A 12,993-nucleotide genomic window follows, 5' to 3' on the forward strand; every position below is an offset into this window, starting at 1 on the left:
AGAGCAGATAGCATCCCTTCTCATTTTATTACTAAAAAGCAAAACTCAAATGCAAGAGGTTAAGTGACTTGCTTACGGTCACATAGCCAGTAAGAGAAAAAAGTGGGGAGCAACAACTAGGACCTTGGCCATTCAGTCCACTGGTCCCCTCTCAAAAAGCTTCATCTCTTGCATTTGACTAGAGACCTTTTCATCAATTACAGTTCATCCCAAATTATGCAAACCAAGAAATAATACTTTACAGTCACAAAAATATTCAACTAGTGAGACTGAGGATACTGACCCCGATAGCCTTCATCAGCTGGTGCCAATGCCTGTCCCTGAGGGCAGGGCTCTGTAACTCTGTGACGGCCCTCAGGGATGCTGTCATGTCCTTAACTGTGCCTTCCAGGCCTGTGTAAGCATCCCAGACACGGACTTCCTTGTCGAGTGACCAAATTTCCTAAAGAAAAGTGGAGGAAAAAAACCTAGCTCCCATGATATAATAACACAGTATATATTAATAATTTGCCTCCTTTGGAAGAATAAATATACATTTCCCAACTCCTGGATTAGAGAAGAGTGAAAGCATTTGAATTCCTAGCCAAGGACAAAAACCAGAGAAAAGGAAAGGAAATGAAATGTACACTCACTTGTACATTACAAGCCCACTTCGTGCAAGCCACTTGGGTACACTGTTTTCTCATTCACAATATCTCACTAAATGTCCCATGAGGAAACATAGGTAAGTAACAGAGCTCACAGGACACATCCAATAAATAATGTTCCCTCTATAAACGGAAATAAACGGAAATAGACTGTTACCGGATTACTAAGACCTCGTTTGGAATACCTGACTCATTTAAATGGTAGCCTTGGAACGTTGATTACCGTTGGGTGTCTGTTCCTTGAAACTTAAATATTTCATCATCTTAAAATGCTGAATAGGGCTCTTGACTTGGCTGGTCCTCCTAGCCCACAAAACAACATCAGCAGTTGTGAATGAGAAAACCCGTAAGAAAACAACTAGAACTTAGCATGAAATAAAGGACAATGTCAACTGCTTTAAAAAATATGTATCTTCAGCTGAGAGTGAGGGTTAAGTTGTCACTCTGAAGTGAAGTAAGTGAATACTAGAGGAGAGAAGCAGAAAGAGAGTATAGAACGTAGAATGAGGTACAGTGACTCCATGACATCCAAAAGAACGAAAGAACATTTTAGTTTGGGTCTTTGGGACTGGCATAATATAGGAGACAACACAGGTGAGAGTGAGAAGGAGCTGAGGCAAGGAAGCCCTGAGGTGGAAAAAAGCAAATGGCCCTGTCACTTTTTTTTTTTTTTTTTTTGAGACGAAGTCTCGCTCTTGTCTCCCAGGCTGGAGTGCAATGGCACAATCTCGGCTCACTGCCTCTTGGGCTGAGGCAGGAGAATTGCTTGACCTCCACCTCCCAGGTTTAAGCAATTCTCCTGCCTCAGCCTCCGGAGTAGCTGGGATTACAGGCCCTGCCACCACACCCAGCTAATTTTTGTCTTTTCAGTGGAGACAGGGTTTCACCATGTTGGCCAGGCTGGTCTGGAACTCCTGATCTCAGGTAATGCGCCTGCCTTGGCCTCCCAAAGTGCTGGAATTACAGGTGTGAGCCACCGCAGTTGCCTGGCCCAGTCACTTTCAACTGCCTTTCACTGATATGTATTTTGGCTTTATCCAAAGATGCTCTGTCTTCAGAGGGCATATGGCTATGCAGAATAGACATCAAAATTCCAATAGGTAACAAAGTCCAATAAGCTCAGTTCTGTATACGTTAAGCCCTCTTGGGATTCCAGAGTCATTAATAAGAACAAAGATCATAGTATTCTATATAGATACAGAGGTAGCATACTCCTATTAGTTGCTCCAAATTCCAGAACCAAAAGGTATCTTTTCAGATACAAAATCTTCATGGTTGCTAAGGAAAGAAACCAAAAGCTTTCGGAAGTCTGACCCCTCGGCCCTGATAATGCTCCTCTCTGCTCTCGGAAGCTGTAGGAAGCTTATGATTAGAGCTGCTTCTCATAAATTCATTAACCCTAATATGCTTCTATCAACTCACTCACAGGCTTGATTAGAAGTGCAACTGGCTAAGGGTGAAAAAAACACTGCCTGATATGACTGTGCTAGAAGTAAATGAATACACGCAGCCCAATACACCAGATACCAGGCTAGCGAAGAGGGAAGGAGGTGGTGCTGAGGAAGATAAATTGTTATAATAGACAGTTACGGAACTCGCCTTGGCAAACCTTCTGAGTTCTACATCCATCTGTTCCACATTAATCTGTCTCCACTGGGTTTTAGTCCAATTATCAATGCTTCTCTGAAAACGCACAAGCAGATAAAAGTGTCAACAACATTTGGTGAAAGCAAATCTCTGCAGCAAAATACATAAACTGATGATACACAGTAACTCTATCATCCAGTGGAAAGTCAATTTTTTACATATTAACTGCACTTGTCAGAACTTCCCTATCACCAAAACAAAAAAGTTGTCAGAACGTGTCAAGCTAAAGGCGAAAACATTATATTAATTTCTAGTAGCGATGATAAAGTCCACTCACATACCATCATTATCACTTAATCCTGCGTACTTTGAATAAATTAATTATTAAATAACAGACTTTTATAATTCTACATGTAACAAAATAAGCTTTCATATGACAATTTTCATCCATTATAAACAAAACTCTCATTAACCATTTCTTGACCATATTTTCTATCTTGTTAATATATTTCTATATGGCTTTCAACTTACAAGATTTTAGAGCTTCTTGCAATATGCCTCGTTCCCTAGAACTTATTTTTTCACTAAAGTTTTTAACTTAACCACATACAACTATTTTTTTAAGGGACTGTTTGTATATGTCCAAGTATGTAAGTATAAGAATAGGTATATGTATGACTTGGTATGCAGCGATGACAACATATGTTATATATATTTATATATTAATTATTTTTCAGACAGTCTTGCTCTGTTGCCAGGCAGGAGTGCAGTGGTGCGATCTTGGCTCATTACAACCTCTACCTCCCAAGTTCAAGTAAATCTCCTACCTCAGCCTCCAGAGTAGCAGAGACTACAGGCACTCACTGCCACGCTCTGCTAATTTTTGTATTTTTAGTAGAGACGGGGTTTCACCATGTTAGCCAGGGTGGTCTTGATCTCCTGACCTCATGATCCGCTCGCCTTGGTCACCCACAGTGCCAGGATTACAGGTGTGAACCACTGCACCTACCTTATTATTTTTTATTTATATTCTATACAATCTCCCCAAAGGATTTGAGGCAGTCAGCTTATTATACAAAGCTTCATCCTGAACTAAAAATAAAAACAAGTGGTATGCAAAGAAGAATCATCCACTAACACAGATATACGAACTCTAATTTGGGGCTGGGGCAGGGATCTAACTTACACATGTTTCAAGCATTGTAAAACCCAGAGAGAATACTATAGACCCTAAAAACTGCATACATGAAGAAGTCCTAAATAATAAGCATGTTTTGAAAAAGCACATCTTACTTGAACATAAATAATGACATCCCACAGTCCCTTGAGCAATTTTATTTCTTTGCGACACTGCTTCATTTGTTTGTACTCTGGAAGAGCCACTTCAAAAAGATGAGTAGATTCTTGCATCTGCAACATTTCTTCTTCTAATGCCTCAAGCTCTTGATTTGCCTAAGGAGAGAACATGCACACCTGCATACAAACTGCAAGAGAAAGCGAAGACATGCAGTTCTGTAGCTCTGGTTGTCTTGACATTTCAATCTTTGATTTTTAAAGGGAAAATACAAAGAAACCTGCAGTATAATTATTGGTAAAATGTCGAAAGCTTTAGAAGAGCTAGCTCAGCTACTCAAAAAGTGAGAATAGATTACTACAAAAAACAATAACTTTAACAATATTTTCCCTAGGCACTTATTTTAGCAAAATTTCTTCTGCATCAGATTTCTCTGAATACAAATTTTCCTCTTGGTTTTTGTACCAAGAGCCGGGGAATTTGCTGAAGAACAAAAGGTGGGGCTCTAGAAACTTCCACTTAAGAATAAGTTGTCTTTTTAGTAATGACTTAGTTTATTAAAAAAAAATACTTTCAGATTTTAAAAATACCCTATAGATTATCAATAACACCAAATGCAGTCAAGGTAATTTGTGAAATAAAGCACAAAGCTAAAAACACAGCTTAGGGTGAAAACATCACCATATGACTATCTTCACCAAGGTTCACTTATATACCCCATCTACATAGAACAGTTCACATTTTACACCAAATATAAATGCTGACATGTTCTTTCATGATAAACTTTTTTCTTTTTTTTGAGACTGAGTCTTGCTCTGTTGCCCAGGCTGGACTGCAGTGGCACGATCTCGGTTCACTGCAACCTCTGCCTCCTGGGTTCAAGTGATTCTCCTGACTCAGCTTCCTGAGCAGCTGGAATTACAGGTGCGTGCCACCACACCAGGCTAATTTTTCTATCTTTAGTAGAGACAGGCTCATCACGTTTGTCAGGCTGGTCTCGAACTCCTCACCTTGTGATCCTCCTCCCAAAGTGCTGGGATTATAGGCGTGAGCCACTGCGTCTGTTTTTTTCTTTAATTAACAAAAAGGCACTATGTTTACATGGTAAAAGTTCAAGGTGTACAGAAGTGTTTGCAAGGCAGGAAAGCAATCCTGCAGGTTCACTCTCATTCTTGTGGATGCTGTTTCTGTAATTCCCAATTCTGTGCTCAAGCTGCTCTTTCTTGATTGATCAAGTTTAGACAATATACTAGGTTACAACTCGATTTGCAAAAGAAGGATTTAACTTTGTTTTTCCACTCTCTATTTTCTCCCATCCTCCTCCCAAGATCCAACAATTATACTGCTTTAGTTTCTCTGAGGTTTAAATACCTATACTTAATGCTTTTGTGTCCCATCAACCTTCAACTCTTTTTTCTTTTCTTTTTTTTCTTTTTGAGACAGAGTCTTGCCCTGTCGCCAGGATCCAGGCTGGAGTGCAGTGGTGCGATCTCGGCTCATTGCAACCTCCATCTCCTGGCTTCAAACAATTCTCCTGCCTCAGCCACCCGAGTAGCTGGGACTACAGACGCGCACCACCATGCCCAGCTAATTTTGTATGTTAGTAAAGACAGGGTTTCACCATGTTGGCCAGGATGGTCTTGATCTCTTGACCTCGTGATCCCCCTACCTCGGTCTCCCAAAGTGCTGGGATTACAGGCGTGAGCCATCGCGCCCAGCCATGAACTCTTTTTTCAATTGACAAATAAAAATTGTATATATTTATCACGTACAACATGATGCTTTGAAATATCCAGTCCCTTTGAAAACTGGCACAAGACAAGGATGCCCTCTCTCACTGCTCCTATCCAACATAGTATTGGAAGTTCTGGCTAGGGCCATCAGGCAAGAGAAAGAAATAAAGAGTATCTGAATGAGAAGAGAGGACATCAAATTGTCCCTGTTTGCAGATGACATGATGGTATATTTAGAAAACCCCAGTGTCTCAGCCCAAAATCTCCTTAAGCTGATAAGCAACTTCAGCAAAGTCTCAGGATACAAAATCAATGTAGAGAAATCACAAGTATTCCTATACACCAATAGTAGACAAACAGAGAGCCAGATCATGAGTGAACTCTCATTCACAATTGCTACAAAAAGAATAAAATGCCTAGGAATACAACTAACAAGGGATGTGAAGGACCTCTTCAAGGAAAGCTACAAACCACTGATCAAGAAAATGAGAGAGAACACAAACAGATGGAAAAACAGTCCACACTCATGGTTGGGAAGAATCAATATCGTGAAAATGGTCATAATGCCCAAAGTAATTTACAGATACAATGCTATTCCTTTCAAGCTACCATTGACTTTCTTCACAGAATTGGAAAAAACCACCTTAAACTTCATATGGAACCAAAAAAGAGCCCACATAGCCAAGACAATCCTAACCAAAAAAACACAGCTGGAGGCATCATGCTACCTGACTTCAAACTATATTATAAGGGTACTATAATCAAAACAGCTTGGTATTGGCACCAAAACAGAGATATAGACCACTGGAACAGAACAGAAGTCTTGCAAAGAATGTCACACAACTACAACCATCTGATCTTTGACAAACCTGACAAAAACAAGCAATGGGGAAAGGATTCCCTGTCTAATAAATGGTGTTGGGAAAACTAGCTAGCCATATACAGAAAGCTGAAATGGAATCCCTTCCTTACGCCTTATACAAAAATTAACTCTAGATGAATTAAAGCTTTAAACATGATACCTAACACCATAAAAACTCTAGAAGAAAACCTAGGTAATATAATTCAAGACATAGGCATAGGCAAGGATATCATGATTAAAACATCAAAAGCAATGGCAACAAAAGCCAAAATAGACAAATCGGATCTAATTAAACTTAAGAACTTCTGCACAGCAAAAGAAACTATCAATGGAGTAAACCAGCAACCCACCAATGGGAAAAAATGTCTGTAATCTACCCATGTGACAAAGGGCTAATATCCAGAATCTACAGAGAACTTAAACAAATTTACAAGAAAAAAACAATCCCATCAAAAAGTGGGCAAAGGATATGAACAGACACTTTTCAAAAGAAGACATTTATACAGCCAACAAACATGAAAAAAAGCTCATCATCACTGGTCATTAGAGAAATGCAAATCAAAAACACATTGAGATGCCACCTCATGCCAGTTAGAATGGCAATCATTAAAAAATCAGGAGACAACAGATGCTGGAGAGGATGTAGAGAAATAGGAACATTTTTACATTGTTGGTGGTAGTGTAAATTAATTTAACCATTGTGGAAGACAGTGTGGCGATTCCTTAAGGATCTAGAAATAGAAATACCATTTGACCCAGTAATCCCATTACTGGGTATATACCCAAAGGATTGTAAATTATTCTGTTATAAAGACACTTGCACACTTATGTTTATTGTGACACTGTTCACAGTAGCAAAGACTTGGAACCAACCCAAATGCCCATCAATGATAGACTGTATCAAGAAAATGTGGCACATATACACCATGGAATACTATGCAGCCATAAAAAAGTATGAGTTCATGTCTTTGCAGGGACATGGATGAAGCTGGAAACCATCATTCTCAGCAAACTGACACAAGAATGGAAAACCAACCACCACATGTTCTGACTCATAAGTCAGTATTGAACAATGCGAACACACAGACACACAGAGGGGAACATCACACACTGGGCCTAGCGGGAGGGGGGCGAGGGGAGGAATAGCAGCGGGTGGGGGGATTGGGGAGGGATAGCATTAGGAGAAATAACTAATATAGATGACAGGGCGATGGATGCAACAAACCACCAGCATGGCACGTGTATACCTATGTAACAAACCTACATGATCTGCACATGTACCCCAGAACTTAAAGTAAAATAAATGAGTTTTTTAAAAAATAAAGAAAAGAAAAATCTATACATTGTGAGGTTGGGCGCACGCATATAATCCCAACACTTTAAGAAGTCACAGTGGGTAGATCACTTGAGCCCAGGAATTTGAGACCAACCTGGGCATGTGGCAAAACCCCAACACTATTAAAAATACAAAAAACAAAAAATAGCTGGGCATGGTAGCATGTGCCTATAGTCCCAGCTACTCAGGAGGCTGAGGTAGGAAAATGACCTGAGCCCAGAGAAGGTTGAGGCTGCAGCGAGCTGAAATCACACCAATGCACGACAGCCTGGGCAATCAGAGAGAGACCCTGTCTCAAAAAATCCAAACCAAAACAAAAAATCTATGCATTGTGAAATGGCTCTATAGAGCTAATTAATATGTGTATTACCTCACATACCTCATCATCTCACATTTTTTATGGTGAGAACATTTAAAATCTCAGCAATTTTCAAAATACAATATATTGCTATTAACTATAGTGACCATGTTGTACAAGAAGTCTTGTGAACTTTTTCCTAAAATTTTCTATCCTTGCCTAACATCTCCCAACCCCAACTCTGTCTCTTCATTCCTACTATGTAAAGAATATTAGCACCCTGCTTTCATGTTTACAAATTATATCTTCACAAACAAGAACTGCAATTCTTTGACTTAGTTTTAAAATGTTTTATTATGAAACATTTTATACACATAAAAGGATCTATGCATTTGTTCCCCATCTAGCCTAAGAAATATGACTAGTAACTTTTAACGCCTTTTTCAATTTTATCCCTATTTTTCCTACTACAAATTTAACCATAAAACCTAAAGTTTTGATAGTCTAATTTTTATATTTTCACATTAATGTACTGCTAAGTGCTGTTAAAGTTTGTTTTTGAAATGTATATACTTGTATACATTTCGATTGATATGTTCATCTATATATTCACAATGATGTGTGTGAAGTGTGTTCATTCCTCTACATTATATGAATATATCACAATTTGTTTCTTTACATCTAATAGTCATTTTGGTTTTTCCTATGTTTCACCATTATTACTAATGCTACCATAAATTTTCATATTCCCTATTGTATAGTATTTTATGTAGAGTTATAATTATTCTTTCATTAGGTTAAAAATGTCTTTTAAGTGTTTCTATCATGAATGAATGTTGAATGATATCTAAAGTTTTTGAATTTCTTAAGATAATATGATTTTTTCTTCCTAATCTATTAATGCAGTTAATTATATTGATTTGCTAAACATAAGGGAAGCTTAGTTTCCCGAAATGAATCCAACTTGTTAATAAATTGGTATAATTTGATTGTTTTGTTTGGTATGTTTATATCTACATGTACATGAGAAACACTGATCTGTATTTTTTCTTTCTCATACTATCCTTGTGTAAAAATCAGACATGCTCCATGAAATAATTTTACAGTGTTCATTCTTCCTCAGGTTCCTAGAATCATGTGAATGAGATCTGTTTAGATTCACCAGTAAAGCCATCAGGGCTTCTTCACCTCTCTGTTGGAAAATTTTTTGTTTTTTAACTACTGGTTACTATTTTTTTTTTTATTATTATTTTCCTACTGGCTAAGTTTGAATAGTTACATGAGTACTCATTTACTGAGACAGTTTTGGTAAATCGTATTTTTCCAAAAATTTATCCATTTTAAGTTTCATATTAATAGTGCTCTATATTTTTGAATGTCTCTTTCTGTACAATCATTTCCTATTTTATTCTAATACTGTTAATTTTGCTTTTTTCTGTTTTTCCCTTGATTTCACTGGGTATTTGTCCACAGAGCTAGTCTTTTCTAAGAACCAAATTTGGCATTGTTTGCTTGGAGTATAACTGGAGTTATAACTAGTTATTCATCACTATAAAAAACTAGAGTTATTTAGTGATGGTTTACTGGTGGTAAATACATTACATTTTTGTTTCCCTGAAATATCTTCATTCCATTGTCATTGAGATACAATTTTTCCCAGAATTAAAAGACATCATCCACTACCTTCTGGCTGCCATTGTTGCTGATGAGAAGTATGCTCTTAACCTAATCATCATTTTGAACAGGTGACCAGTCTTTATGGTTGCTTTGAAAATCCTTTTGCTTTAGGTATTCTTCAGTCTGCTGTGATGTGTCTACATGCAGTCTTTATATTTATCCTGACTGGGATTCGGTGAATTTCCTGAATCTATTGATTCATGCTTACACCAGTGTATTAGTCACAGTTCTCCAGAAAGATAGAACCAATAGGATAAAATAAACAAATATATGAGGGAAATTTTATTAGGGATATTGGCTCACAATAAGCCATTTGCAAGCTGGAAACCTAGATGTCAGTAGCATGGCTCAGTCCAACTTCAAAGGCAGCAGAAACAGGAAAGCTGATAGTGTAATCCTCAGTCTGGGGCCAAAGGCCTGAGAACCAGATGCCGAGGATGGGGAGCTGTAGGTTCAAGTCCTGGAGTCCTAAGTCCAGGGACACTGGAATTCTGATGTGCAAGACCAGAAGAAGGTATTCCATTTCCAGGGGAGATAGCAAATTTACCTCTCCTCTGCCTTTTTCTTCTATCTGGGCCCCCAGCCAATTGGACAGTGCCCACCTGCACTGCAGGTGGATCTTCCCCACTCTGTCCATCAACTCACAAACGAGTCTCTACTGTATCCTCACAGCCACACCCAGAAATAAAAGTTGACACCTAAATTTAATCATCACAACCACTCCTTTGAAAGTCTCAGCTATTATTTTGCAGACTGCATTCTGTTCATTCCCTCTTACATGAAGTACAAGTAGAAGAGCTGGATGGCATTCTAACTTCTGTGTGTCTCTTAAGCTCTTTTATATTTTCCATGTCCTTACACCTATGCCTGCATTCTAAGTGCTTTCTTCCAATGTAATTTGCATTTCACTAAGTCTCTGTCCAATTTTAACGAGCTCTTTAACACATCTGCTGAGTTGCTTTTTATTTTTCACAACTGTATTTTTCATTTCCATGAGTATCTGGCCCTTTTTCAAATTCAATTGATCATTGTTGATAGTCTCAAAGCTGAGAACTTACTTATTTTTATCAATATTATCTTTTATTTTCTTCTAATATCTGAAGCTTTGTATGGATCTCTATCTGTGGTTTCTTTCAACTGACTCTTACGCATAATGGTGTTTACTGTTTTACTGTGGACTCATATGTGACTGAACTTAATCTGTTGGACGCCCTGAAGAGACTGAATGAGAATGCTTTTTTCCAGAGATGATTTAGGTTTGCTTCCACTAGTTGCTAGAAAGAGGTACTTGTAACCATTTCAATTTCCTGGTTTAGACATTCCTTAATCATAGGGGTAGTATAAAACTGGATTATAGACCCTTGTGAGAACAGAAATATGTTTACAAACTCCCAGAGTACCCTTTTCTTGTTTTGTCACCCTACTCTGAGCATTAGTGAAGACCCACAGCAATCTCATAGGCTTCTTTGCAGGCTGCAGACCTTCCCTAGCCCATTCTCCAACGAGGGTATCACCCTTAAGAGCATCTTCTAGTTCCCCATGAGAAACTTAATCTCATAGTTCTAGACTTCTGCTATTTTCATTGTCACTACAGCAGCACAGGCCTCTGCATTTGTCTCTACTTTTTATTGCCCTTTAGAAATTTGTTTTATGTTCTCGTAAGCTCAACAACAGATGAAAAATTATACATTTGTAAGTATGTATTCAGCATCTGTTTTACAAAAGACAACTTTTAAAAACGTCTGGTCTACCATAATCTACAAAACCAACTTCCCTTTGATTTATTTTTAATCACTTTTTTTTTCCTATTACTTATACTAATTCCATTATTCCTAGAAACATATACCCAGTTATGGCTGGGCACAGTGGCTCATGCTTGTAATCCCAGCACATTGGGAAGCTGAGGCAGGCAGATCACTGGAGGTCAGGAGTTCAAGACCAGCCTGGCCAACATGATGAAACCCTGTCTCTACTAAAAATACAAAAATTAGGTGGGTGTGGTGGTGTGTGCCTGTGGTCCCAAGCTACTCAAGAGGCTGAGGCAGGAGAGTCGCTTGAACCTGGGAGGCAGAGGTTGTAGTGAGCTCAGATCATGCCATTGCACAGAGCCTGGGTGACAGAGTGAGACTGTCAAAGAAAGGAAAGGAACAGAAAAGCAAAGAAAAACAAAAAGATAAGAAAGGAAAGGAAGAAATATCCAATATGATCATTCAACTGGTTATTATGTGGTTACTATATCTCCGGCTATGAAGAAACGGAAGCACTTTACCAGGAAACCTCATTTTAATGGGAGAGATTCACTGCACTGTTACCCTTATTCACGGAGGGTCAGTGGTTTCTGTCTTGTGGACTGAGATACCTTCAGGACCAGGTCCACCATACCAGCCCAGAACAAGAATCAATGTGCCTTTAGCTGACTGTAACTAGATTAACACTAGATATGTCTGAACAAGCACACCAAGAACATGACTTCAAGAAAAAGTTCACCGAGCCCTACTACATTCAAAACATCCCTGTAGTTAAAAGCATAAGCATCTCTGACTTTTAAATATGTAACTATATGCTGTTATAGTATAGCACGAACATGATAAAATTCAATAAATAACTATAGTAAATGTTTACATAGAGCATCTTGGTTAGTCAAGTAAAAACGTTTCCCCATCCACAATCTGTTCAGACCACCTGCAATTTAGACATAATCTTAAAAAAAAAAAAGGATATTAGCATACTCTAACCTACTCCCTTTTCAATGAATATATTAACCAATTTTCTTCTGCCAAGTGAAAGAGGCAACATGATGCTATAGAATAGTGTTTTCTGAATAAGTTTAAAGCAATTAAATCTAAATTCAAGCCAAAATTTAGGAGAGGTAAGGGCTCTGTCAGCTGCACCCGACTAAGGAGCAAAGACTGCCTCCAGCATTAAGTGAAATCAGGGTGACAGGCTAGAGGAGCAACTCGTAAAGGTGTCGAGCTCCAGAATCTAACTTCACACAATTATTTTCTTATTATGGGTGCTAAGTTCCTAGAGAAACAAAGACATGGTTTTTCTAATAAAAGTTTAAAACATATTTTCATATATTCTATGCATTACCATTTGGATTCTTCACCCACCATGTTCATTCTTATAGTCAACTATAATAAAGTACAGTTGTTCACTATAAACCAGGATTGAATGATTCAACAATTTTCATGTCCAGGGTTAAGAATAAGTTATGGGCTTCCGTGACTATGGTTAAAGTTATAAGCAAAAGCATCACAAGAGAAGGTGTATAGCGGTTAAAATTTCTGATTAAAAAAAAAAAGTTCAGATAGCCAGAATGGTAATCCTAGTTCTGTCACCTACACAAATCTGCAAGGAATTACTTAATTATACAAGTTTTTTATTTGAAATAGGAAAATTAATTCAAGCCATATCACAGAAACACTGTGAGAATTAGAAAGCAATAATGTAAGTCATATGCTTCATGAAATTCTTGATATATACTAAAGTGCTCAAAAACCAGGAGTAGTTGTTATTCTCTCTAGTATGACTATGGTGATTGTGACGGTTAACACTG

At 38.0% G+C, this 12,993-nt stretch overlaps 1 protein-coding gene across 1 annotated transcript in view; it reads right to left on the reverse strand.

The window, feature by feature from the left end:
• The window catches only part of DNAH11 (dynein axonemal heavy chain 11), a 407,386-nt gene that overhangs the window by 297,324 nt on the left and 97,069 nt on the right, over positions 1 to 12,993 (reverse strand). The window contains exons 21-23 of the mRNA XM_064380322.1: positions 3,528 to 3,686; positions 2,232 to 2,330; positions 284 to 442 (exon numbers count right to left, since the gene is read on the reverse strand). Of these exons, the coding sequence (XP_064236392.1) occupies positions 284 to 442; positions 2,232 to 2,330; positions 3,528 to 3,686 (417 nt within the window). The remainder of the gene's footprint in view (positions 1 to 283; positions 443 to 2,231; positions 2,331 to 3,527; positions 3,687 to 12,993) is intronic.

The sequence above is a fragment of the Aotus nancymaae genome, unplaced genomic scaffold (genome assembly GCF_030222135.1).
Source record: "Aotus nancymaae isolate 86718 unplaced genomic scaffold, 86718_ANA_hifiasm-v0.15.2.pri h1tg000025l, whole genome shotgun sequence".
Classification (NCBI taxonomy): Eukaryota; Metazoa; Chordata; class Mammalia; order Primates; family Aotidae; genus Aotus; species Aotus nancymaae.